The following is a 27,339-nucleotide window of genomic DNA, read 5'->3' as shown; positions in this document are numbered from 1 at the left end:
CAAGCTTGTGTATTTTTTCTTTTGTCTGGTTGTTTTATCCATTATGGAAAGTGGGGTACTTGAAGTATACAATTATTACTGTAGAATTGTCTATTTCTTCCTTTAGATCTGTCAATATTTACTTTATATATTTGGGAGTGGTGATGTTTGGTGCAAACATATTTATAATTACAGTATCTTCCTAATTAATTGAACTTTTTATTGTATAACATCATTTTTGTCTCTTGTAACAGTGTTTGACTGAAAGTCTATTTTTTCTGATTTTATCAATACTTTAGCCACCCCTGTTCTGTTTGGTTATCATTTGCACGAAGTATCATTTTCCATCCTTTCACTTTTAGTGTAATAGGGAAAGATTTTTCATTGTCATTTGTTACTCTTCTTTGTCTTATGATGTTTTTTGTCTCTCTCTTTCATACTTACTACCTTTTATAGTGTTGTGTTGATTCTTTTGTGGTGACATACCTTGATGCTCTTCTCATTTCTATTGTGTACATTCCATAGATGTATTCTTTGTGGTTATCATTGCGATTACATAAAATATCTTAAAGTTATAACAATTCTATTTTGAACTGATAACTTCAATTGTATACAAAAACTCTACTTCTACTGAGATTATAGGAGTATACTCCCCCCTTTACTGTTACTCATGTCACAGACTGCATTTTTATCTATTGTGTGTCTATTAACATAGTTTTTGGGGCAGGTTGTTGGTGTTTTTGTCACTTAGATTCTCTACAAGAATTTAGGACATGCTGTTCTCAATGGAGAAGGGAAAGAGTTGATGGCAGAACTACATAATGGCTCTGAAAGCTGGTCTGTCACCAGTCTGTTTTTCTCTGCTTTGAAGATAGCATGTCCCAAATAGGAGCTGTGCTTCCAACCTGCTTCTCAGGTGTTGTGACAGGACGTACACCAGAGATGCAAAAGTAGATCCAGAGAGATGTAATGAATATTTTGGGGAAAAAAATCATACACTCTACCACAAGATATTAAGTGCAACTGAAAACATAAATATAAAAATAATATTTAAAATTATGCTGTGTGAAAAATTAAAATAGTTTCCTGTAGATGAAACACTTATTCTTCATGGGGCCATTAAGGTTTTGTATCTCCTTATACAAATTTGTATCTCCCTTAATATATTAGTGAAAGGTTTTCTTACGCTCCTCCTAGGAATAAATGTCAATCAGCCACAAAATTAGGCAGTATAGAGCTTTATTGGGGTTTGTGCACCCGGGCGACGTTTCTTTCTTGGCCCCTCTGGTGAGGCTGAGAAAGCTGCGAGCAGATGGGGAATGTGGTGGGGTTTTATTTTGGTTGGCCCTCTCCGTGTGAGCTGGGGATTGGTCCCCTCCGAAGAAAGCGGCAACATATCATTGGTGGTTCTCCTCGTGCCCTGGTTTGACGTCAGCCGTCTTTTCTGGGTTGTAGTTCAGATGCCATGTTTGTTTCAGCCACCATGTTTGTAGTTCAGCTGCCATGTTTGTCCTACCCTGCCATCCTGACAATTAGGAAAATATAATTCAGGATATAGAATTTTACTTTGTAGGACCTATTGAGGGAAATCTATGTACATGTTGGTTGAGTTTAACTAAAGCCCTTGAAAGTCTTGGCATCTGAAGTTTTTGGCCTGTAGTACTTTGGCTATCTAGGCACAAATTTAGTCTGCTGTTTCAGGAAAGCACTGCTTAGGTTAGGAGCATAGGATGAATTTATAGTGTCATGTAAAAGGTAGACACTTGTGAGCCACACTTGAATGACTCTTTTCTTACCTTAGCTGTATTGGTAGTAATTTCAAAGTACCTGTTCCCTTGAGGTTTTCATTTCATTTATCTTCTGAAAAGGTTTATAAAGTTGTACTTCTTGACATTACTGACCAGATTGCTGACCTTTCTCCTCACTGAATGCCAGCTGTACAATATAAACCTACTAGGTTGTGGGCTAAGCTCCCCCCGTCCACCATGGATGTGAGTAAGTCTACCAAGACATGATCTGCTTGGGGAGGAAAGGTGGCTGATCTCTCAAAGGAGAAGGGCCAAGAGCCTTTTCCTCAATGGGCTCTTATTGGGTTTGTTTGCACAAGAATACAGGTAAAGCTCATTAATCATTGTCAGGCAGTAAGGATCAAACAATAGATAACAAAGAACTGTGAGGGCCTATTTTGAGTCAGGGTCAGATAGCTAAAGAGCTATGAAACTTTGAGGAACAAACTCACTTCTTGCTTGGACCCTTATTTAATTGAGAGCATTCTAAACAAAGCAGGTTTCACTGGATTTTACATATTCTTTCTTAGGCCTGATTGCCCTAGGGAACCTGCCCTTTACAGCACAAGGCAGTACCCACCACCAGCATTGTTTCAGGCTTACGGCATTGTCGTAGGCTTAAGTCAGGCAGGGGTAGTAAGGCAGCCAAGAGATTAGGAGACTTCTTGCAGACAGAATGAGGACTCAGACCATGTCATAGCCGAGGGGCAAGGGTCCATCACCCCCTTTTGCTGTAGTCCCCAAGTCCTTCCTTGGGGCCTCCACGTGATCATGCCTGTCTTAGGTCATTCCCCCCTTGGGGAATTTTACCTGTCATTGGTTAACGGAGCAAGCATTGGGGGCCAGTTATGGATGAAGTAAAAGGAGCAGAAGTGGCGCCCCTGCCAGGGAGATAAGCCTTGTCTGCTTAGTGGCTTATGGTCTGAAGGTCGCTTTCTCAGCCTGAGCCATGGGGGGCGGGCGGTGGTTACAGCTTCTGAAACCAGGCAGGGCAGTTCCCAACACTAGGTTACTCAGGAAAGCTTACCACATGCCCTTGAAAATTTGGTAACAACTTCTTAATAGTGTTGGTGCATTTCAGCACTTTGAGGGAATTTATTTAAATAGGAAAAACAATAAAATGCAATAGGAAAAACTTCAAATTGAGCTAGGAATTTTGGACCATGTGGTAGTTTATCAGTAAAATATGTAAAGCTACAAGTTCCCATAGTGTTTCAGTAATTTTTAGTGATGCTTCTATGCTAATAAAATACCTAACAGTTGCATTCGTTGCATAGTTCTGCCCAAAGATCTTAATAGTAAATTTAGTTTAGAGTAGTGGTACTTTGTCCTGAGCATCTTTATGTTTACTTAAAGAATATAATGCACTCTAGAGCACCCTCTGAGTAGCAGAGGCACCCTGGAGTACCTGATGCGCAGTTTTGGAGCCAAGAGGATAAACAAATTTTGCGAAGACTTGTTTTCTGCCGTCTTTGAGGATAAGTTTTTAAAATTTATTTATTTTATTTTTATTAAGATTAATTTTTTAGAAAAGATTTTAGTTATTTATTTTTAGAGAGAGGAGAAGGGAGGGAAAAAGAGGAGGAGAGAAACATCAACATATGGTTGCCTCTCACATCTGCCCCCACTCCCCCACTGGGAACCTGGCCCACACACCCAGGCATATGCCCTGACTGAGAATTGAACTGGCAACCTTTTGATTCACAGGCTGGCACTCAGTCCACTGAGCCACACTAGCCAGAGCTAAGGATATAATTAAGTATGATAATTATATATGATGCCTCAGTCCCCTTCAAAATAGGCACCTTGGGACCTCACACAGTTCTGTCAATCACCATCAGGTGTCCCATCGCATTTTTCCTGAATGTCATCGACAGTCTGAAATCTCTTTCCTTTCAAAGGTGATTTTAGTTTTGGGAAATGCCAGAGGTCGAAGGGTGCTAAATCTGGCCTGTAGTGGGCCAGAGTCACCTGGATGATTTGATGTTTCACCAAAAACCTCTGCACAAGATGAGATGCATGAGTGGGCTCATTGTCATGATGAAGCTACCAAATGTCAGTTTCCCATGGCTGTGGCCTTCTGAATCATCTGAATAGTTTCCAAAGAGGAATGTTCAGGCTTAATGCAAAATTTGATTTAGATTCATTGCTCTATTTGCTCAGTCATTTTGAATGTGATGGCCACATGGTACATGTGCTCACTCAATGTCACCTACTGCCTCCACTGACTACTACAGTGAAGTTGTCATTGTTCATGCATGTGCATCCCAGTCTACTCTGTTTGGCTGCCAGGATACATAGATGCCATGTACACCGTTCTCATTATATTAACAATGGCTGGACTTTTTTCAGACAGGCCTCATATTTCCAGGTTTTCACTTTTGATTTGCTGCCATTTTTTCTTCTTGAGTTGCCTTTGCCTCCTTTCTCAGCTTCTCTTCCTAAAGTATAATTCTTGAACTTTTTTCACTAATAAGTGCATTTTCACCTAAAGAAACACTTCTCAGTGTTTCACTACCCATATGACAGCCTTCAGTATGTGAAGGGAGTGGGATATCTATTCCTTGTGCATACAGACAGAAATGCAGACACAGGCATAGGAGTTAGGATATCAGAATCCTTTTTTGAAGATTTTATTTATTTATTTTTAGAGAGGGGAAAGGAGGGAGAAAGAGGGAGAGAAACATCAGTGCATGGTTGCCTCTTGCACGCATGTGCCCCCACTGAGGACCTGGCCCAATCTGCATGTGCCATGACTGGGAATTGAACCAGAGACCCTTTGGTTTACAGGCCGTTACTCAAGTCATTGAACCACGCCAGCCAGGGTCAGAATTTTTTTAATTAAACAATTTTTGTTTTTTAAAATTTTTGTTGTTGTTACTCTCCCTCCCTCCCTTTTGTTTTTAGTTTTAGTATATAAGAATTTTGATGGAGGCCCAATGTGTGCACAACACAGGGTGCATTAAAGTGAGTCATCTCTAATGGATTCCTATATTTGTGGCCCTACAGACACTAGCCCCTTACTTAATGGGTTTGGCACTTGCTTTTCACCTGAAGCTATGGGCTTGTTTACCAGCCTAGGCAGTTACTTCTCTTTTACTCCTATTCCCTTAGCCACAGCCCTGTGAGGATGAGCTGACAGCTCTGGCTTGGCACTTGATTGCAGAGATTGGACTTCCTGGGAACTCTTGTTGCATAGATCCTTCCCTTCCCTCTTCTTTTTGTCCATGGTATTATATTCTAGCTGTATTAGTGCCATCCTGATCACTTAACCCCTTGGGTTTTTTTTCATGGAGTCTTTCTAAAATGGAGAGGGACAATTAGGAATCTGCTGTTGTACAGGTTGTGAATTTGAAGACATGGTCATGAAATCTCCTCATCTTTTTTTGTCCATTTGCATTTTTGCTCTCTCTCTCTCAGCATTTGTGAGAGTAGATAGAATGACATATGATTGTGTTACACTTTCAACAGACTGCTTAGTTTTCCTGGTATTCCATGTGGGTCAAAGATGACTTTTCACATAGAGAATCCTTGAACTACAGGACCTAGTGGAAGTGAGGACCAGCTGGAAACTTAGGGCTTACATAGATAGGTGTTCTCTCTCTTCATGTTGGGCTAGGGAGTTGGGTAATGGTTAAATATTGGTGTTAATGTAAAGCTAGACAGAAAAGTAACTGCAGTGGTCTTTGATAGCTGGAACTCTGGGGATTTGTCCAGGGAAGACTTTAGACTGAGCAAGTCTACTCAAAGGTGCTGTTCAGTAACTGAGACATTACAGAACATGTGCCATGGCTTTCATCTCCTGGTATGCTGGAAAGGTAGGAACCAGAGTTATTAGAGAAGCCAGCTGGTTGCTTGGGATTCCCTGAGACAGATGCCTTAAATTATGAAGTTGCTAAGTTTAGATCTTAGAGTATCTTTATCCAGCTTCTTAAGTTCCCTTTGGTGATTATCAGGAAGATTTTAGAACCTGACAATGTAAAAGTTAAAAAAAATCCTAATTAAAAGATGCTTAATGTCACTAGTCACCAGAGATACAAATAAAAACCACAATGAGATATTACCTCACACCTATCAGAATGGCTATTATCAATAAATCAACAAACAACAGGTGTTGGCAATTATGTGGCGAAAAGGAAACCTGCACGCACTGTTGGTGGGAATGCAGACTGGTGCAGCCACCATGGAGAACAGGAAGGTATTTCCTCAAAAAATTAAAAATGGAACTACATTATGACCCAGCGATTCCACTTCTGGGAATATATCTGAATAAACCCAATCACTAATTCAAAAAGAATATATGCACCCTTATGTTCATTGCAGCACTATTTATAATAGCCAAGATCTGGAAAGAGCCCAAGTGTCTATCAGTAGATAAGTGGATAAAACAGCTGTGGTACATTTACACAATGGAATACTATGTGGCTATAAAAAAAGAAGGTAATCTTATATTTTCCAACAGCATGGATGGACTTGGAGAGTATTGTGCTAAGTGAAATAAGCTAGCCAGTGAAAGACAAATATCATATGGTCTCACTTAGAGGTGGAATCTAATGAACAAAATAGAAACAGGCTAATAGATACAATAGACTGGCAGCTGTCAGAGGGGTGGGGGTTGGGGATTGAGGGCTGGGTGAAAAGGGTGATGGGATTAAACAGAAGAAAAAACAAATCCTCATAGACGCAGACAACAGTATGGTGGGAACATTTAGAACAGGGTAAAGAGGAGTTAAATGGTGCCAGAAGGAGACCTGACTTTGGGTGATGAACATACAATATAATATACAGATGATATATTATTGAACTGCACACTTGAAACTGATATAATTTCATTAACCAATGTCACCCCAATAAATTCAATAAAAATATTTAAAAATAAATAAAAATTTTGAGATGTACATGCTTTACTAGCTGATTATGTATTTACTAAGCTGAGACAGTAGAAAGATGGCATTTGTTCATTCACCTGCTGCTACTTGATGACTGTGTTGGTTATTCTGTTCTTGAGCAACTCGGGCAGTCAGCCTGTATGCGCACTGGGTTGCAGACTCCAGAGTTGTTTAGTAAAGTCTTGTAAAGCTGTTTAGTTTTGAGAAGCAGAAGTGTTTTGTTTCGCTTTTAGTTTATAGGTAAACTTTACAATCAGATGTATAGATATTAAAAAACAAATAAATCATTGTATTTAAAAGATAATAGAATTAAGTTGTGAAAAATAGTGAGAACTATTTTGAATGGTGTATCAGTCAGGAATTCCACTTGACTATAAACAGCAGGGTCCTGACTATAGTGTCGTTGAACACTAAAGCTTTTGTTTCCGTACATGAAGAGAAGTCAAGATAAATAGTTGTTGCCTTTTCTGTGGCTCAAGGAAGTTTTCTCTAATTTTTTTGGCCTTTTCTTCATGGTTCCAAGATAGCTGCTGAAGCTTCATCAAACATGTTCACGTTTCGGGTAGGAGGAAAAATGGATAAAAGACTTAGCCTTAGTGTCCAACCCTTGGGCCGTGTGCAGCCCAGGATGGCTATGAATACAGCCCAACACAAAATTGTAAATTTACTTAAAACCTTTTTTTTTGGTCAGTTTTCTTTAGTGTTTGTGTATTTAATGTGCAGCCCAAGACAACACTTCTTCCATTGTGGCCCAGAAATGCCAAAAGGTTGGACACCTTGGCCTTATATCTTATTGACCAAGAAAGACCTCTGACTACTCAGTATTATAAGGAAGTCTGGGATATGTCATAATTTAACTGGGCAAATTACTACCTTCCATAAAATTTGAGTTCTGATAGTAAGGGAGAATGGATGAGTGGCTATTGGGAAAGCAACTAACATCTCGACTACAGATGAAATTTTCTTTTGATTTAAATATAAAGAACTCTAATGGTTTAAAAAGTTCTATAGTGACACAGTAATGGATAATCATAGTTTTGTTTAGATAGCTATATAATCTGTTTATATCTGTAATGTAATTGGGAGAAAGTGGGAGATTCCTGTGACTTTTTTAGAACTATACAGGGCAGAATAATGAAATAAGTCATCTTTGTTAAGGCCTTGTTTTATTCTTGATGTTTCAAGGTATGTTGTAAATTAATTGAAAGTCATCTAAGGACATACTGTTTCTGAATTTATGAAAATCAAGGGAAGAGGCTATTAAGAAATCAAACACTAACACTTAAAAATTTGGAGCTCAAATCAGTTCCATGCTTTGAGAGTTACACAGTGTACTTTCTGTCTTCATAAAAGTCAGGGTTCCTTGGTGCGTATTGCGTTCATAACTTTTGGAAATAGTCTGGTTATCCTTGCTTCTGAATTTCCTGTTCATTTACCCTGCCTTTTTCCCTAGAAATTCTGTTTTTCTCTCACATAATAATTAATAGCAGAATGTGACTAGATGAAACTGAGTTTTGCCTACCTACTTTTCTTGTTGTAGAGGAATGTTTTTCCAGTTCTTGTTAAAATTCCTAGTCCTCAATATGTATATGAATGCCAGGAAAGTTCTTTAAATGAAAATGAGATTTTTTTTTGCTTTATATATTTTTTGTAATATGGTCGTTTTTCTGATTACATATAGAAGTGATCATTTGGCATCCTTTAAAATTTTCTGTGTCACCAATGGGTCAAATGAAAGAAAAATGGTCTCATTTGAATTTCTTTCTTTTTCAACAAATTGTGGTTGCAGGCAGTGTCCGCCTACTGTGTCACCTCACAGTGAAACAGCACCAATTCCAGTTCCTACTCAGATAAAGAATTATCAGCGCATAGAGCAGAATCTTACGTCTACTGCCTGCTCTGGCACAAATCCACATGGTTCTCCCAGGTAAGCTGGTATTTTAAAACTTTCTAATTTTTTTTCTATTAAAATTTTTGTTCTTTACCATCATACACTTGCAGTGCCAAGGAATTAAAAGCAGCAGTAAAAATTACTGGTTTTCTTTGAAAATCTTCAGTAAATCTTGGCATAAATCACTTTTGTTGTACATTGGAGTAGTTGTTTTAAGGAAAAGCACTTGTAAGATTGTTTTAGTTGCAAGCCCAAGGAGTCACTTTTTTCATGGAACACCATTTTTACTTGAAAGAACAAAACTGATTATGAGTAGTTGGCAGCCATTTTGTCAAAGACAACTAAGTCTGTCACTTCAGAGAAAACAAGTGACATAGCCCAGACTGGTATGGCTTAGTGGGTTGGGCATTGTCCTGCAAACCAAAAGGCCTCCGGTTCCACTCCCGGTTGAGGCACATGCCTGGGTGGGCTGGTCCCTGGTCAAGGCACAGGTAAGAGGCAGCTGATTGATGTCTCTCCCTCCCTTTATTCCCCTCTCTCTAAAAATAAATGTTTTTTTTAAAGAAAAGGAGAAGAAAACAAGTTACATTAATATCAGCTCTTGGGTAAAAATTAGAATTTTGGAAAACTTCCATTCACTACTGTGAACTTTACAGCTTCTGTTACCTATTGACAGCCATTTCTGTTAAGACTGGTGATGATATTTTGATATGAATGTGACTTTTTGATGTCGTATAATGTGTCAACATTTGGATTATCTGCATAACTCAGTCAACCAATATTTTCTAAATGACCATGTTTAAAAGTACTCATGCATGGATGAAAGATTTATTCCAAGGACAAGATACTTTGCCAAAGAATGGAATTTAATGTAACAGAGTACGTAATTTCCCTGAGGTGGTTCCATACCATGACTAATCTTTTAGAAATGGCCACTTGCTGAGTTTTGATCTAGTATCAAAGAAAAGTATCTGAAAAGACTACCAAACTATCCCTCCCCTTTCTAATTAAGTATTTGTGTAAGTCTGGTTTCCTTCATGTACTTCATGTGGTGTAATAGATTTTGTGTAGAAATGGTTATGAGCATCCACTTGTCACCTATTGCCAGGCATTAGAGATTTGCAAAAATATACAATAATACCATGCTTCTCACTAATTTATTTTGTTTTGGAAGATATAATTATTTTTCATAATTATGTTACATGTAATAAGCATACTTTTAATGAACTGATAATTACAAAAAATTCTCAGTTTTCAATAGACACAAACTGCATGAACAAAACCTTCCTGGGATCTTCAGCAATTTAAATGTAATGTGGACCTAAGACTCCCAAAATTGAAAATGGCTGTTCTATATAACATTACCTTTGTTAAAACAAGATGAAAATATGATTATGTAGCACACCTTGGAACAGTGTAGGGTTTAGGGGCACCAACCCCTTGTGTAGTCAAAAATTCAACTTCCCAAAAACTTAACTACCAATAGCCTGCTGTTGACCAGAAATCTTACCAATAATATAAACAGTCGATTAGCACATATTTTGTATGTTTTATGTATTATTTACTGTATTCTTGTGATAAAGTAAGCTAGAGAGAAGAAAATATTGTTGAGAAAATACATTTACAGTATTTACTGAAAAAAATCTGTATGTAAGTGGATCTGTGTAGTTCAAATCTGTGTTGTTCAGGGGTCAGCTGTATATTCAGTTTTTAGTTTGTGTTTGAATTACAGAACTCTAGAAGCACATCAGAAACCAAAAACAGTGGTAACCTTTTGAGTAGGATTACGGAAGTGTTGAGAATTAGACAGGATGCAAGGGTAAGAGGGAGACCACTAAATGTAATTATATGTTTGTTGCATATAACTGTATTACCTTTTTAACATTGTTTTTTATTGTATTTTTTTCCATTACCATTTATCCTCTTGGACCCTCTTCTATCTCCACCCCAGCAGGCCCCCCCCCCACACACACATTGCAATCACCACATGGGTTACATGTTTTTTTAAATATCTACTCCATGGCATATTTCTAGGAAGTTTCAGGAGAAAATACAGAAATAGCCATAGAACCTATGAGAGAGGAAGTCATTATATTTTTCTTTTCAGATCTGCAATGGTACGGAGGTCTAACACCAGCCCAATGGGCTTTTTCCGTGTGGGATCCTGCTCCCCAGCGCCAGCAGACACAGTGCAAACAGTCGGACGAAGACTCTCTACTGGGTCTTCCAGGCCTTATTCACCTTCCCCTTTGGGTAAGGAGAGTTTAAAGCAATTGTTTTCATCCTTTTTCACTATGATAAATCTGACATGACACTCTCTTTGGGAACATTGGCTCACAATGGCGGTGAGTCTCAGCTGATTTCAATCCATGTCCCACTCCTCCAAGTATACCTGCTTCCTGATCACGCTTGAGAATCTCTGTGTTAATCTGCTAGGATGTCTGTTGGAAATATAATAATACAAAAGGATCTTATGGATAAAAAGTATCTCCATTGGGTTTGGGCTCTAAATACAAAGTCAGAAACCCTAAGTACATAACACTCAGATTTATGAGGTTGAAAAGACAATAGTGTACATAGCAGCACTGTGCTGCATCTATCCATGGTCGGAGAGCCCCAAGAGGAAAAGGATGACAGCTTCGTTACAGGTTCCCACCTCTCCTGGAAACCGTGCACAGCAACAACAACAATGCTAAAACAAAGTAGAAGCAAACAGCAAAACAACAAAAACCCAACCAAACATAAACACACACCTCAAAGGAGAGTTTTAGTGAACTAAGAGAAAAAGAAAATGCTTCAACTTCAGAATACATAGGAGAGAGGCCAGAGCACCCAAGATAGCAGAACTTGTGAGAAACAGCATTGATAAGGTAGGGAAGGAAAGGTAGTACTGAGAGGGCCCAGTGCTGGCAGATCTCAAAATTGAAAAAAAAAAAAAAAAGATACACACATAGGCACACCTTGGTAACTTGTCGGCTTTAGAATTTGCTAAACCCTGTACTCGCTGCATTTTGATGAAAAGAAAATGTTTCAGCACTCAGTGTTTGCTCAGGATTCACTGCACTTGCTCTAACGTGTATGAGTTACAACACTGCCCTGCAAAAGAAAATGCTTCATCACTCATTACATTCGGTACTGGTCAGGTTTGTCACTCGTCATAAGTTCTGGAGTGAATTAATGATGAGATCTGAAGGACCACTGTATTTACAATATGCCAGAACTGCTGCTGTAGGACTCACAGGGAACAGAAAGAAATCTTGGGAGGAGGTAGAGCAAGAAGGATTGAAGCAGTGTTCAGAAGCCCTGATTTCAAAACAAAACAAAACAAAAAAACCACAATGATAACGTTTATTTTTTTTAAGTTAGTATTGGAACATCACCTGTTCCAGATGGTCTTGAAGCTCTTTTTATTTTTTATTTCAGATTTGGGTTCATTATTTTTTTATTTTAAATTATATTTTATTGATTATGCTATTACAGTTGTCCTGATTTTTCCCCCTTTGCCTCCCTCTACACCATACTCCCTGCTCCCTCAGGCAATCCCCACACCCTTGTTCATGTGTATTGGTCATGAGTATTTTCTTTGGCTACTCCATTTCCTATACTGTACTTTATATTCCCATGGCTCTTCTGTAACTACCTATTTAAACTTCTTAATTTCCTCATCTCTTCAGACCCATTCCTCCAAACCCTTCTCCCATCTGGCAACCGTCAAAATGCTCTTCACATCCATGATTATGTTTCTGTTCTTTTTTGCTTAGTTTGTTTTTTAGATTGATAGATGTGTATTTATTGCCATTTTATTGTTCATAGTTTTGATCTTTTTCTTAAATAGGTCCCTTTAATAATTCATGTAATAATGTTTTGGTGATGATGAACTCCTTTTTGTATCTGGAAAGCTCATTACCTGCTTTTTAATTCTAAATTATAGCTTGGCTGGGTAGAGTAATTTTAGCTATAGATCCCTGCTTTTTATGACTTTGCTTATTTCTTGCCAATCCTTTCTAGTCTACAAAGTTTCTTTTGAGAAATCAGCTGACAGTCTTTCTTTTTTAAAGATTTTATTTTTATTTTTTTAAGATTTCATTTATTTATTTTTAGGCAGAGGGGAAGGGAAGGAGAAAGAGAGGGAGAGAAATATCAGTGTGTGGTTGCCTCTTGCGCACCCCCTACTGGGGTCCTGGCCCACAACCCAGGCATGTGCCCTGACTGGAAATTGAAGCAGTGACCCTTTGGTTTGTAGCCTGCATTCAATCCATTAAGCTACACCAGCCAGAGCTATTTTATTTATTTTTAGAGAGAGGGAAAGGAAGGGAGAAAGAGAGGGAGAGAAACATTGGTATGCGAGAGATACATCGATTTGTTGCCTCTTGCATGCCCCCAACTGGGGACCTGGCCTGCAACCCAGGCATGTCCCCTGACCCAGGAATCTAATTGGTAATCTTTTGGTTCGTAGGCCAGCACTCAGTCCCCTGAGCCACACAATCCAGGACTCAGCTGACAGTCTCATAGGAACTCCACTGTAGTAACTGCTTTTCTCTTGCATCTTTGAAGATTCTCAATTTATCTTTAACCTTTGGCATTTTAATTATGATGTGTCTTGGAGTGGGCCTCTTTGTATCCATCTTGTTTGGGACTCTCTGTTCTTCCTGGACTTGCATGTCTATTTCCTTCACCAAATTAGGGAAGTTTCCTTTCATTATTTTTTCCAATAGATTTCTGATTCTTGCCCTTTCTCTTCTCCTTCTGGCACCTCTATGATGCAAATGTTGGAACACTTGAAGTTGTCCCAGAGGCTGCTTACGCTATCCTCATGCTTTTTAGATTCTCTTCTTCTTGTTGTTCTGCTTGGTTGTTTTTTGCTTCCTTATGTTCCAAAACATTATGTGGTTCTCAGCGTAATCCACTCTACTGTTGTTTCCCTGTAATTGTTCTTTTTATTTAGATTTTATTTTTAATTATTTTTGGAGGGAAGGGGAAGGGAAGGAGAAAGGAAGGGAAACATCGATGTGCGAGCGAAACATCGATTAGTGGTCTCTCACATGTCCCCAACTGGAGACCCAACCCACAACCCAGGCATATGCCCTGATTGAGAATAGAACCAGAGACTTTTTAGTTCTCAGGCTGGCATGATGAAGCTGTCAGTCACCAGCTTCCCATTGCTGCAGCCTTCTGACTCATATAAATAGTTTCTGTGGAGGAATGTTCAAGTTAACACAAAATTTGATGCAGATTTGTTGTTCTACTTGCTCAGTCATTTTGAATGTGACCCATGCTCACTCAGTGGCATCTACTGCCTTCACTGACTGTTATAGTAAAGTCGTCATTGTTCACACATGTGCATTCCAATCCACTTTCTGTGGCTGCCAGGTAGCATCCGTGTCATATAAACCATTCTCATTATATATATTTTTAATGATTTACTTATTTACTTTTAGACAGAGGGTCAGAGAGAGAGAAACATCAATGTGTGGTTGCCTGTTGCACGCCCCCAACGGGGGATCTGCCTTGCAACCCAGGCATGTGCCCTGACTGGGAATCGAACTGGCGACCCTTCGATTGCTTCGTTTGCTGGCTGGCAGTACTCAGTCCACTGAGCCACACCAGCCAGGGCCATTCTCATTATATTAACAATGGTTGGACTTTTTCTGGACAAATCTTACATGTCTCTTGTCTACTTAAACTGCCTTAAGTCTTCCCCAATTTTCCTTTTTTGTTGGTTTGTGTTCTTAGAGCTACATACAAAGAAGGTAGGTGCAGACATGTGTGAAAGAGAGATTGGGGAAATCAGTGATGGACAAAGGGGAGGAAGCAGGAGTTGACAGGGAGCCATTCAGTCCACCATGCAGATGTGACCTCCATAAGGGTGAGAGGAAGGAAAGAGGAGTCCTGACTATAGCGAATTCTAAGAAGATTTCAGCCAGGCTGAAGGAGTGTCCTGAGCACTAAGTTGTTCACATTTCCTGACCTGCTTGAATAGGCCTGAATTAGTGCCTCGACCACATGCAGTTAGTGACTGGGTACAGTCCTGAGGAGCATGCTGCAGTAGGAACATGGTAGCTCAGAGGGACAGTAGCTGTTCTGCTGGTCAGCTCCACAAGCCCCACACAGTGTGTACAAACTCTTTGTATGTTACAGGCATTGATTTGTTTACATGACTCTCTTTCCTACTGATCTTGTTTTAAGGCAGATCATAGGTACTTTTTTTTATCTTTGTGTACCCAGTACCCAGTACAGTGATTACTTAGTCTGTGTTAGCAGACTAAATCTTTGCTAATTAAATTTGTAAACTATATCATACTGTGCAATTTGTGCATGTGTTGCCTGTTTTTGTTCTTTACTGGCTTTGAATCATTCCCCTCTTCCCATTTCCCTCTTTACAGTTGGTACCATTCCTGAGCACTTCAGCCAGTGCTGCTGTGGATATCCTCAGGGTCATGAATCCAGGAGCCGAAACTCATCAGGTAGGAAGTGTATTTGGTACAGTCATAATTTTAAGCCTGTTACAGGTGGATTTGAGTTATATTTTTCTGGTCTTATTAAAAGAATAGAATTGGTATGAAGTATTTTCTCACCTGTCCTGTTTTTTAGAATCTTGTTCATTATGTTTTAGCAGTCAGGCAGTAGAATATCTCTTTTTGGGTATATGATTCTGTTATGAAAATAAATCCTAGGAATTAAGTACCTTAACTAGATTTTGGTCATTGTCACACAGATCATGAAAATCATTCAAGGGGATGAAAATCTGTTACTTGGATTAATACTGGTTTTTTTTTATCCTTACTTGAGGACATGCTTATTGATTTTAAGAGAGGTGGATGGGGAGAGAGAGAGAGGGCAACATTGATGTGAGAAGGAAACATTGATAGGTTGCCTCTTTATAAGCTCCCCGACTGGTGACCAAACCTGCAACCTAGGCATGTGCCCTCACCAGGAATGGAACCTGTGACCTTTTGGTTTATGGGACTATGCTCCAACCAAATGAGCCATACCAGCCAGGGCCGATTAATAATATTCTTGTTAAGAGCTACCAGTTAGCATCAAATAAAAAAGAAACATTTATTTGCTTTATTATATAACATATGCCTCCCAAGGTATGTGTAAATTATACTTTTTAAAAAGATTTTATTTATTTTTAAGAGAAAGAAGAACGGAGGGAGAAAGAGAGGGAGAGAAACATCAGCGTGTGGTTGCCTCTGGTGTGCCCCTAACTGTGACCTGGCCTGCAGCCCAGGCATGTGTTCCTGACCGGGAATCAAACTTTCCACCCTTTGGTCTGCAGGCTGGTGCTCAATCCATTGAGCCACACCAGCCAGGGCTAAATTATACTTTTAAAAGTCAAAACTTATTGTATGCGTATTTGAGGAGTTGGTCAGTTAAAGGAATTCTGTGTTACTCAGGAGAGTATAAAACTTAGCTTTCTCCAGACATAGCATTTTGCCAATAATTTTCAATATTTGTGTGTATATGAATATACACATATATGCATGCATATATGTGTGTGTCTGTGGGTGGGTTTGGCCAAACCCTGTTCTGAAAGATTTGAATATCAAATTTAGGATGAGATTAAACCAAGAGTAGCCAGTAGTAGGAAAAATTCCTATTGGTGTTCGTTTTTGTAAAGATTATGGTTATAGATCACTAACAAGATTTGTATGTTCTTAATGTTCTTGGTGGTAGTTTGGCTTGCAGGAAGTGCCAAAGAATGTATGTGTAACTGGAGCTCAAGGCTTAGTGAACCTTAAGTTGACAACAAGTTTGTGTGGGTCAGTTCCCCTATTGTTGCCAAGTGTGCAGCGTATAAGACTGTCTCCCACGCCCTTCATATCATATCCCCTGAAGGGTCAAGAATATCTGTGGACAAGTATTTTCTTTGTAGAGAATTCGGATACTTTATGTTTTTAAATGAATTTCATTAATGAAATTGACAACAAATTATCCATCAGCTTGTTATATTTAAACAAAATTCAGGAAAGGTGTACTTTCTAATTGTCTTTCTTATACTTTATACATTTTTTAAAAATAAGGGTTTTTTCTGGGTTAGTTTGAAAAGTTTATTTTAGTTGCAATGTGAGAAAAGGGAATAATACATTGATATACTTAAGTATGTGTTTATATAAATGGACAGATCATCTTGTTTATTGTAGGTTTTGTTGTTTTTATTAACTTTAACCATTTACTATATAGTTTTTGTTGGGTTTGATTAGACCTTACATTAATTTGAGTTATTTGCTAGCTGCTGGTAAAAACATCTATGATCTCCTGAGAATTCCAATGACAGTGTCACTGTTTTATAAAGGATGCCAAAAAATAGTGTCCTGCCAAGTAAACACTTTTAGAATATCACATGAAAAATAAGACATACATTGGAATTCTGATTTGAGGAACTGTCTTCTTAATTCTTACGTTTTTGCCCTATACTTCTTCACTTTGGGTAAACGCTGCACCCATGTCTTTGGCAGGTTCTTCAGGGCTGCAGGCGCAGTCACCGCAGTCCTTCCTACTGGGGGCCAGGCTGCCAAGCGCTCCCATCCTCACTGACACCCACCAGAACAAGCAGAAGCTGAGGAAGCAGCACTCAGACCCTGTGTGCCCAGCCCACATGGGGGCCACACACAGTGGCTCACCTCAGCCTGGCCGGCCTGGCAGCCTTGGGACTTCTCCCACCAAACACACTGGGTCCTCTCCACGGGGGTCCGACTGGTTCTTTAAAACCCCTTTACCAACAATCATTGGCTCTCCTACTAAGGTGTGTTTATTAAACCCTTTGCAAGTGTTACGACTTGGTTAAATTAACATTGGCAAAGTGAAGCACAGAGTCCCAGATAGAGGTCTAAGGTTCCATGACAGACCATGAGAGAAATTGAAATAGAGGTTTGTTCCTCACAGGTCCTGAAAGAAAAACCCTGCACACCCTGAGACAGGAGGAGGGCGTCCAGGGAAGTGCAGACAGGGCTCAGACAGGGAGAGACAGCACCTAGACCTGTGCACATGGTCTTCATGGGTGGAGTGTTGTGGGGTTCCTGGCTAAGACTGGATCAGTCATTTCAAACCAAAAGGGCAGGGTTCTGGTAAGCTCCATGGGGTCTGATCTAATGGGTGGACGGGGAAGATCCTGGGAGGCGGGGAATCACCTTAGGAGCTTACATTTGCTGTGATGCTGTGGACTGCCATCTAGGTTGTGTGCTTGCAAGTGGGCTGGGGTCAGATTAAGGTCCCTATAGCCAACTTGGCCAAGCAGAATGGATGTGGAGGTGCAATACCATGGAGTAGCTTAGCTGAACTCTCTATAGTAGGTCATGAACCAGTATAGTAAGTACTTTATGGAAAGGATTCATGAAGCGAAGAGCTACAGTTTAATGAGCACTTGCTGTGTGCCAGGCACATGTAGGCTCTGTGTACTTGCTGAATGCTTTATAGACATTATTCCACTGAACTGTCCACAGTTGTAGAGGCTGTAAGTAGAAGAGCCAGTATTTAAATCCAGGTCTGACGGACTCCAGAGTTTCCTCCTGACTGCTGGGCCACACAGCCTGGCAAGACTGAGCACTATACCTCCTAATAACTAGCTTACCTGTGTTTCTCTAGACCATAGCTCCTTTCAAAATCCCTAAAACACAAGCATCTTCCAACCTGCTAGCCCTGGCTCCTCGTCACGGGCCTCCTGAAGGACAGTCTAAAGATGGGAGTGACCCACGAGAATGCTCTCATTGTCTCTTAGCACAAGGAAGTGAGAGGCAGAAGGCTGAGCAGCAGAGCAAGGCTGTGTTTGGCAGGTAAAAGACCCCATTTCCTTCCAGTGTTCAACATGAAAACTGTAATTGTATGTTTATTTCTATTATAAAAGCAACAGATTAAATTAGTTTAGTAGCTGGATATGAACTGTGTACATTTATAATGTCTGAAAACCGTAGATGCTTTTTTAAATATATTTTATTGATTATGCTATTACAGTTGTCTCATTTTCCCCCTTCACTCCCCTCCACCCTGCACACCTCCTCCCACCCACATTCCCCACCTTTAGTTCATGTCCATGAGTCATAAGTTGTTTAGCTTCTATATTTCCCATACTTTTCTTGCCCTCCCCTTTCTATTTCTACCTACCATCTATGCTACTTATTCTCTGTACCTTTTCCCCCTCTCCTCCCCCCCCACTCCCCTGTTGCTAACCCTCCATGTGATCTCCATTTCTGTGGTTCTGTTCCTGTTCTAGTTGTTTGCTTAGTTTGCTTTTGTTTTAGGTGTGGTTGTTAATAACTGTGAGTTTGATGTCTTTTTTTTTACTGTTCATATTTTTTATCTTCTTTTTCTTAGATAAGTCCCTTTAACATTTCATAAAATAAGGACTTGGTGATGATGAACTCCTTTAACTTGGCCTTATCTGAGAAGCACTTTATCTGCCCTTCCATTCTAAATGAAAGCTTAGCTGGAGAGAGCAATCTTGGATGTAGGTCCTTGCCTTTCATGACTTGGAATACTTCTTTCCAGCCCCTTATTTCCTGCAAGGTCTCTTTTGAGAAATCAGCTGATAGTCTGATGGGAACTCCTTTGTAGGACTGTCCCCTTATCTCTTGCTGCTTCTAGAATTCTCCTTCATTTTTACCTTGGCCAATGTAATTATGATGTGCCTTGGTGTGTTCCTCCTTGGATCCAAGTTCTTTGGGACTCTTTGAGCTTTCTGGACTTCCTGGGAGTCTATTTCATTCACCGGATTGGGGAAGTTCTCCTTTATTATTTGTTCAAATAAGTTTTCCAGTTGTTGCTCTTCCTCTTCCCCTTCTGATACCCCTATAATTCGGACCTTGGAACGTTTCAAGATGTCCTGGAGGTTCCTAAGCCTCTCCTCAGTTTTTTGGAATTCTTATTTCTTCATTCTTTTCTGTTTGGTTGTTTCTTTCTTCCTTCTGGTCCACTCCACTGATTTGAGTCCCAGTTTTCTTCTCATCACTACTGGTCCCCTCTGCATTTTTCTTCATTTCACTTAGCATAGGCTTCATTTTTTCATCTAATTTGCAACCAAATTCAACCAGTTCTGTGAGCATCCTGATTGCCAGTGCTTTGAACTGTGCATCTGATAGGTTGGCTATCTCGGCTGCTTAAAAGTAAAGACTGCGGAGCTTTCAGTTCTGTTTGAGCCATCTTCCCCCCTCCTCCCTTTGGTCTGTCGAGCCTGATACGTATGAGGGGGCGGAGTCTTAGGTGTTCACCAGGGCAGGGCACCCCAGTCGCTGGGTTGTGATGTTGTATGTGGGGGCAGGGTCTGAGAGGGAACAATGGCATCTCCTCCATTGGACTTCAGTCTCCTCTGCCGCTTCCCACCAGCAGATTGGGCCCTTCTGGTGCTGGCTCCCGGGCGGGTGGGCTTGTGTACTTTCTAGAACCCTGTGGGTCTCCCCAAGGAGCTCTCCTGTGAGGCTGGGAGATTCTTCCAGCCTCAGCCCCACAGGTGTTTTCAATCGGTGTTTTTAGGTTTTATTTCTTGGCGCTGAGGCCCTGGGTTGCACGGTCTGTGTCGTTGCCTGTTTTCGCCTAGTTTATCTGCGCTCGAATGTGTGACTGGGGACAGCCAGCTGCCTTGCGCATCTCACTGGGTCTGCTCATTGCCTCCCGCTCCCAGGGTCTGCCACCAGGTCTGTCAGCTGCCCCTGCGCCTGGGGTCAGCCAACTGCTGCCTGCACCCTTTGCACCCACGTCTGCCAGCCACCACTTTTTCCTCCCGGGGCCCCTCGACCCCTCTCTATAGGCCTCTGACTCCGCGCCTCCTTACAGGTCTGGGTGAATGGTTGTCAGACTTCTGTACAGTTCATTTTTCTCTGTTCTGGTTGCTTTTGTGTTTCTAAATTTTTGTTGTCCTTAGTTTTGGTTGTGCGAGGAGGCACACTGTGTCTACCCACGCCTCCATCTTGGCCGGAAGTCCTCCATAGATGCTTTCTTTAACTATAAATACAGAGCTCTGAATTTCCTGAATATTCTATTTCTGTCTTTTATTTGGGTTAATGAAGTTTATCTCTACCTTGAATTGTTTGGTATCTTTTTTTTGTCTTGTTCTTTGACTTCCCACTAACCCTTTTATGGCTTGGCTCAAATCCTTATTATTTAAAGGTCTGGAGTTTTTTTAAGTATACTTTTTCATTATTAATATCACTCTTCTTTTTAGATCTGTCAGTACTGGGAAATTATCTGATCAACAAGTAAAGACACCTCTAGGTGGATATCAGGGCAGCACAGACAGTTTAAATGCAGAACGACCAATGGATACAGGTAAGAAAATCTAGTTGTTTTGTGGTGGGGGGGGGGGGTGGACGGGGCAGGTAATTTGTTACCTTATGCATTAATTTCCTATTGCTACTGTAATAAATTGCCACAGGCTTGGTGGCTTAGAACAACAAAATGTATTATCTTAACAGCTCTGGAGGTCAAAAGTTTGAAATATGGGTCTCCCTGGACTAAAATCAAGGTATCAGCTGTGTTGCAGTCCTTCTGGAGACTCTAGGGGAGAGTGGGTTTCCTTGCTCTTCCAGCTTCCAGACTGCCCTCTTTCCTTGGCTCGTGTCCCCTCCTACCTTGAAAGCCAGCAGTGGCCAGTCTAGATTCTGACCTGCCTCCCTGTTCTGCCTCTCAAGCACCCTCATGAGTACACGGGCTCACTGGTAACCCAGGATTATCTCTGTATCTTAAGGTCATTTGATTCGGAATTCTGGTTCTATCTGCAACTTTAATTTTATTTTGCCGTGTAACATTGCCTCTTTTAAGGTTCCAGGGGTTAGTACATGGGTATCTGTGGATGGGGTAATTATTTAACTTAACTACTTCTGTCGATTGAGCATGCACTTAGTGATCCAGATTTTTTCATGCTGTCCCTGTCCGTTATCTTCTGTAAATAGCCCATCAAGATAGCCCATCTAGATAGCCCTCAATAGCCCATCAAGATAGGGGCTCATTCAGTGTTTTGATGATCAACAGCCTGTGCATTAGAAGGAATTCTGACCAAGGTTGTTTTAATCAGTAGGATAATACTGGCTAAAGTTAGGCTAAACACATGTGTACTCTTGAGCATTTCTTACACAGCAAATCGATCCTGTAAAGAATCATAGGTCACTGAGATCCCTAGCCTTTTCATAGTTGTTCCTGGGACTATTATGTCTATGGATCCACATCTAGATTACTCAACTGCTTGTCAGAAAATACAAAGGACAGATTCCAGACCCTAACTCAGACTTGTTTAATCACATTTTCTGGGACTTGTCACATGATTATTCAGTACATTCAAATTTCAGAATCACTATTGTAACCTATTGTTTTTTCTATATTTTTAAAAGTCATAATTGTTTATTAAGATCTTGCATAGGAGTAAGAAATGGGTAAACATACAGTAGTGGCTCAACTCCCCAGTCAGTTTAATATCTCAAAGTTTTTACTATTTTACACATCATTATGCATACCAAATGTATAGAACTAGTACATTTTGGGAGTGCAAAAAATTTCTGAGAATTGGTTTCCTCTTGGGCCAAGATCTGTTGTGACCTGAGGAACTGTGACACAGAAACTTGTGAGAGGTTTCTTGTAACACAGTATAATTTTTAATTGACTTTCCTGTGAGCATCCAAAGGAGGTAGTATCTATACTAGCAAGTGTCTGATTGAACAGGATTCCCTTCTACAAGGGAATATTGTAGGACCTATTGTTGCACTCCACTTGAGTCTTACTTGCATGGTTCTGAAGGGAAGTCTGGTATATTTCTTACTCATGTTCCTCTGTAGGTGAGGTGTTTTCTTTTTCTTTGGTTTATTCCAAGGTTTTTTTTCTTTGTCTTTGATTTTCTGCAGTTTGAATATGATACAGATTTTTTTGTATTCATCATGCTTGGTGTTGTGAGCTTCCTGGAGCTGTGGTTTGGTTCTGTCATTAATTTTGAAAAAATTCTCAGTCATTTGTACTTCAAATATTTCTGCTGTTTCTTTTTCTTCTCTTCTTCTGAAATTCCCACTGTGTGTGTGTTACTGCTTTCAGTTATCCCATATTCTTGGATAGTCTGTGGGTTTTGGTTCTCTTTTTTTTTTCTTTTTGCTTTTCAGTTTGCAAGTTCCTGTTGACATGTCTTTGAACTCACTGATTCCTTCCTCAGACATGTCCAGTTTGATATGCTCATCAAATGCATTTTTCATCTGTTTAAGTGATTTTTTGATATATTGCATTTCCTTTTTATTCTTTCTTAGAGTTCCCATTTCTCTGCTAATGTTACCCATCTGTTCTTACATGTTGTTTAGTTTTTCCATTGGAGACCTTAGCATATTCGTTGTAGTTATTTTAAAATTTTGTTCTGATATTTGCAATGTTTGCACTGTATCTGAGTCTGGTTCTGACACTTGCTCTGCCTCTTCAAACTGCTTTTACCTTTGGCTTGTCTTTTAATTTTTTGCTGAAAGCCAGACATGATACATTGGACAAAAGGAATTAAGGTGAATAGTGTGAAGTTTTTTGTTAATTGGACTAGGAGTTAGGCTGTTTAGTGTTTACTGTAGCTGTAAGTATCAGAGGCTAAACTCTCCTCTAATGTCTTGTTTTTGTCTCCCTGTTGTCTTTGAGTTTCCCTAGATGCCCCTTCTTAAATAACATTTGAACTTTGCCTGACTCTGTACTGTCTTCTAAGAGGTTTGTAGCTTAGCTCTTACATTTAGGTCTTTGATCCATTTGACTTAATTCTGTGGATAAGGTGTTATATAGATCCAGCTGCATTTGTTTGCATGTGGATATTCAGGTCTCCCAGCACATTTTATTGTAGAGACTATTCTTTCCTTCATTGAATTGTTTTTTCTAGCTTGGATTTTTAATCGTATTTCATTGATCTGTATGTCTATATGTATGCTGGTTCCATACTGCCTTGATTTCTGTAGCCTTACAGTAAGTACTTTTAATTTTAACTTTATTTTTTACAGTAAGTTTTGAAACCAGGAAATGTGAGGCCTCCACCTTTGTTCTTTTTCATGATTGTTTTGTTATTCTGAGCCATGAATTTTAGCATTATCTTGCCAGTTTCCAAAAACTAGATAGAATTTTGATAGGGATTTCATTAAATTTGTACATCAATATAGGAAATGTTGCCATCTTAACAATTTTAAGTCTTGATGTATGAACATGGGATTTCTTTCCATTTACTTAGGTCTTCTTTAATTTACTTCATCAGTGTGTTTTTTGTACTATTCAGAATAGGAGTTTCACACTTCTGTTAAATTTATTCCTAATTATTTTATTGTTTGATGCTGTTTTAAATGGAACTGTTTTTTTAAATATATTTTATTGATTATGCTATTGCAGTTGTCCCATTTTCCCCCTTCACTCCCCTCCACCCTGCACACCCCCTCCTACCCACATTCCCCCCTTTAGTTTATGTCCATGAGTCATAAGTTGTTTAGCTTCTACATTTCCCATACTATTCTTGCCCTCCCCCTGTCTATTTTCTGCCTACCATCTATGCTACTTATTCTCTGTACCTTTTCCCCCCTCTCTCTTCCCCCGATTCCCCAGTTGCTAACCCTCCATGTGATCTCCATTTCTGTGGTTCTCTTCCTGTTCTAGTTGTTTGCTTAGTTTCTTTTTGTTTTTATTTTAGGTGTGCTTGTTAATAATTGTGAGTTTGCTGTCATTTTACTATATATGTTTGTTATCTTCTTTTTCTTAGATAAGTCCCTTTAATATTTCATAGAATAAGGACGTGGTGATTCTGAACTCCTTTAACTTGACCTTATCTGAGAAGCACTTTATCTACCCTTCCATTCTAAATGAAGGATAGAGCAATCTTGGATGTAGGTCCTTGCTTTTCATGACTTGGAATGCTTCTTTCCAGATCCTTCTTTCCTGCAAGGTCTCTTTTGAGAAATCAGCTGACAGTCTGATGGGAACTCCTTTGTAGGTGACTGTCTCCTTATCTCTTGCTGCTTCTAGGATTCTCTCCTTATCTTTAATTTTGGCTAAGGTAATTATAATGTGCCTTGGTGTATTCTCCTTGGGTCCAACCTCTTTGGGACTCTCTGAGCTTCCTGGACTTCCTGGAAGTCTATTTCCTTTGCCAGATTGGAGAAGTTCTCCTTTATTATTTGTTCAAATAAGTTTTCCACTTGTTGCTCTTCCTCTTCCCCTTCTGATACCCCTATAATTCGGATCTTGGAACGTTTCAAGATGTCCTGGAGGTTCCTAAGCCTCTCCTCAGTTTTTTGAATTCTTATTTCTTCATTCTTTTCTATTTGGTTGTTTCTTTCTTCCTTCTGGTCCACTCCATTGATTTGAGTCCCAGTTTTCTTCTCATCACTATTGGTCCCCTGTACATTTTTCTTCATTTCACTTAGCGTAGCCTTCATGTTTTTCATCTAATTTGCAACCAAATTCAATCAGTTCTGTGAGCATCCTGATTGCCAGTGCTTTGAACTGTGCATCTGATAGGTTGGCTATCTCTTGGTTGCTTAGTTGTATTTGCTGTGGAGCTTTGATCAATTCTTCCATTTGGGCCATTTTTTTTGTTTTGTTTTGTTCCACTTGTTATGTAGTGAGAGGTGGAGCTTTAGGTGTTCACCAGGGCGGGGCAGCCCAGTTGCTGGGTTGTGATGCTATATGTGGGGGCAGGGTTCGAGAGGGAATAGTGGTGCTTGCTCTGCTCTCTGTCAGATTTCAGTCCCTTCTGCCACTTCCCCCAAGCAAACTGGGCCCTTCTGATACTGATTCGGTGGGTTGGCTTGTGTATATTCCAGGAACCTGTGGGTCTCTCCAACAAACTCTCCTGTGAGGTTGGGAGTCTCCCTGCGCCTCATCCTCCACAGGTGTTTTCATTCGGTGCCCCAGGGCTCTATTTTCTAGTGCTGGGACCCTGGGTTTTGCCGTCTGTCTGGCTCCCCAGTTTCACTTGGTTTATCTGCCTGCAAATGTGGGACCGCCCAGTCAGCCAGCTGCTTTGCACGCAGTGCCTTACTGGGTCTGCCCATTGCCACCCCGAGCCCAGGGTCCGCTTACTGAGGTCTTGCGCACCTGGGATGCTTTGCATGCCGGGTGCCACTGCCTTTTTTACTGTGACCCCTCTCCACCGGGCTGTGGGACTCCACCCTTCCTAACGGTCTGGATGAATGTGTCTATTTGAACTCCTTGGTTGTCTGACTTCTATACAGTTCAATTTTCTGTCAGTTCTGGTTGTTTGTTTCTAAATTGTTGTTGTCCTTATTGTGGTTGTGCAAGGAGGCACAGTGTGTCTACCTACGCCTCCATCTTGGCTGGAAATCTCTGTTCTATGTGTTTTGATTGGAGGATTTAATCCATTTACGTTTAAGGTTATTATCAATAGGTACTTATTCATTGCCATTTTTTTTGCACCTGTGTTCCTCTCTCTCTCACTCTTTTTCTTCCTTTTCTTAAAGTAATCCCTTTAGCATCTTTTGCAAAGCTGGTTTGATGTAGGTGTATTCTTTTAGACGACTTTCGTCTGGGAAACTTCTTATTTGGCCTTCCATTTTAATTGAGAGCCTTGCTGGATAGAGTAGTCTTGGTTGTAGGCCTTTGTTTTACATTACTTGGAATATCTGTTGCCATTCCTTTCTCACTTGGAGCATTTCCATTGAGAAGTCAGCTGCTAGTCTTATCGGGGCACCCTTGTATGTTACTTCCTGTTTCTCCCTTGCTGCCTTTAAGGTTCTCTCTTTGTGTTTGAATTTTGCCATTTTAATCATAATGTGTCTTGAAGTAGGACTCCTTGAGTTCCTCTTGGTTGGAACCTTCTGTGCTTCCTGGATTTGTGTAACTTTTTCTCTGATCAAATTTGGGAAGTTTTCTATAATTACTTTTTCAAACAGGATTTCCATCCCTTGCTCTTCTTCTCCTCCTTCTGGTATCTTGCAGTTCCCTTGCCATCTCTTTGTTCTTTCTAAGTCTTTTTTCCTTTTCTTACTCTATCTGGGTGTTTTTTTCTACCTTGTCCTCTGTCTCACTGATTCGATCCTCTGTTTCATCCAGTCTGCTTATAATTCCTTCTAGTTGTTTTTTTTTTCCCCAAGATTTTATTGTTCATTTCTTCCTGGTTTTTGTTTATAGTTTTTGTTTTGTTTTTCATACTGTTGTAGTTTTCACTCAGTTCCTTGAAGTTGTCTGTGATTTCCTTGAGCATCTTTATAACCATTATTTTGAATTCTATATCTGATATTTTGCTTACCTCCATTTCATTTAGCTCCTTTAGTGGGGAGTCTTCCATTCCTTTTGATTGCATGTTCTTTTTTTGTCTCTCCGTTTTAGGTGACTCTTTTTGTTTCTATCTGTGCTTCCTGATGTTCCGCTTTGCTAGCTATCTTTGTAGGGTGAACTTCTGTGGTAGGGATTCTGTGGGGTTCAGTACTGTGGTCTCTTCAATCTCCTTGTCTGGACATTCTAGGTTTGCCCTCGCTTCTATTTGTGTGGGCTCTCTTGTTGTACTTGGATTTTTACCTTTTGGTGGTTCCTTTGTTGGTGGTTTCTCTCCTCTAGCATTTATTCTAATGTTTGCAGTTCCCACCTCTTCTTGTATGTGATCAGTGGCAGGGGGAAGGCAAAATGGATTAAGACAGCAGGAGACTATTTTATGGGATTTAAAGTATCAGCAAGTAGAAAAGAGATAGGAAATTCTTTGGATAAATATAGCGTTAACTGTGATTTCACCCAACTAGCCACAGAGTGCTTGTGCAAGGTTAGATGTTGAAATGTAGTGAGAATAAAGGATAGAAAGTAGGCATATTGTGAGAGAGAATAGAGGTAACCTCAATAATAATAATATTAGCTCAGGAAT

General features: G+C 40.0%; 1 protein-coding gene across 4 annotated transcripts in view; it reads left to right on the top strand.

Moving 5' to 3' along the window:
- The window catches only part of ULK2 (unc-51 like autophagy activating kinase 2), a 112,514-nt gene that overhangs the window by 56,622 nt on the left and 28,553 nt on the right, over positions 1–27,339 (top strand). For all 4 annotated transcript variants that reach the window (XM_045824094.1, XM_045824093.1, XM_045824092.1 and 1 more), the window contains 6 exons: positions 8,445–8,582; positions 10,654–10,799; positions 14,930–15,010; positions 17,009–17,295; positions 18,135–18,322; positions 20,704–20,807. In XM_045824094.1, the coding sequence (XP_045680050.1) occupies positions 8,445–8,582; positions 10,654–10,799; positions 14,930–15,010; positions 17,009–17,295; positions 18,135–18,322; positions 20,704–20,807 (944 nt within the window). The remainder of the gene's footprint in view (positions 1–8,444; positions 8,583–10,653; positions 10,800–14,929; positions 15,011–17,008; positions 17,296–18,134; positions 18,323–20,703; positions 20,808–27,339) is intronic.

This window comes from Phyllostomus hastatus, unplaced genomic scaffold (assembly GCF_019186645.2).
Source record: "Phyllostomus hastatus isolate PE091 unplaced genomic scaffold, TTU_PhHast_1.1 phas_scaffold_55, whole genome shotgun sequence".
Lineage (NCBI taxonomy): Eukaryota > Metazoa > Chordata > Mammalia > Chiroptera > Phyllostomidae > Phyllostomus > Phyllostomus hastatus.
This window is presented reverse-complemented; position numbering and strand designations above follow the sequence as displayed.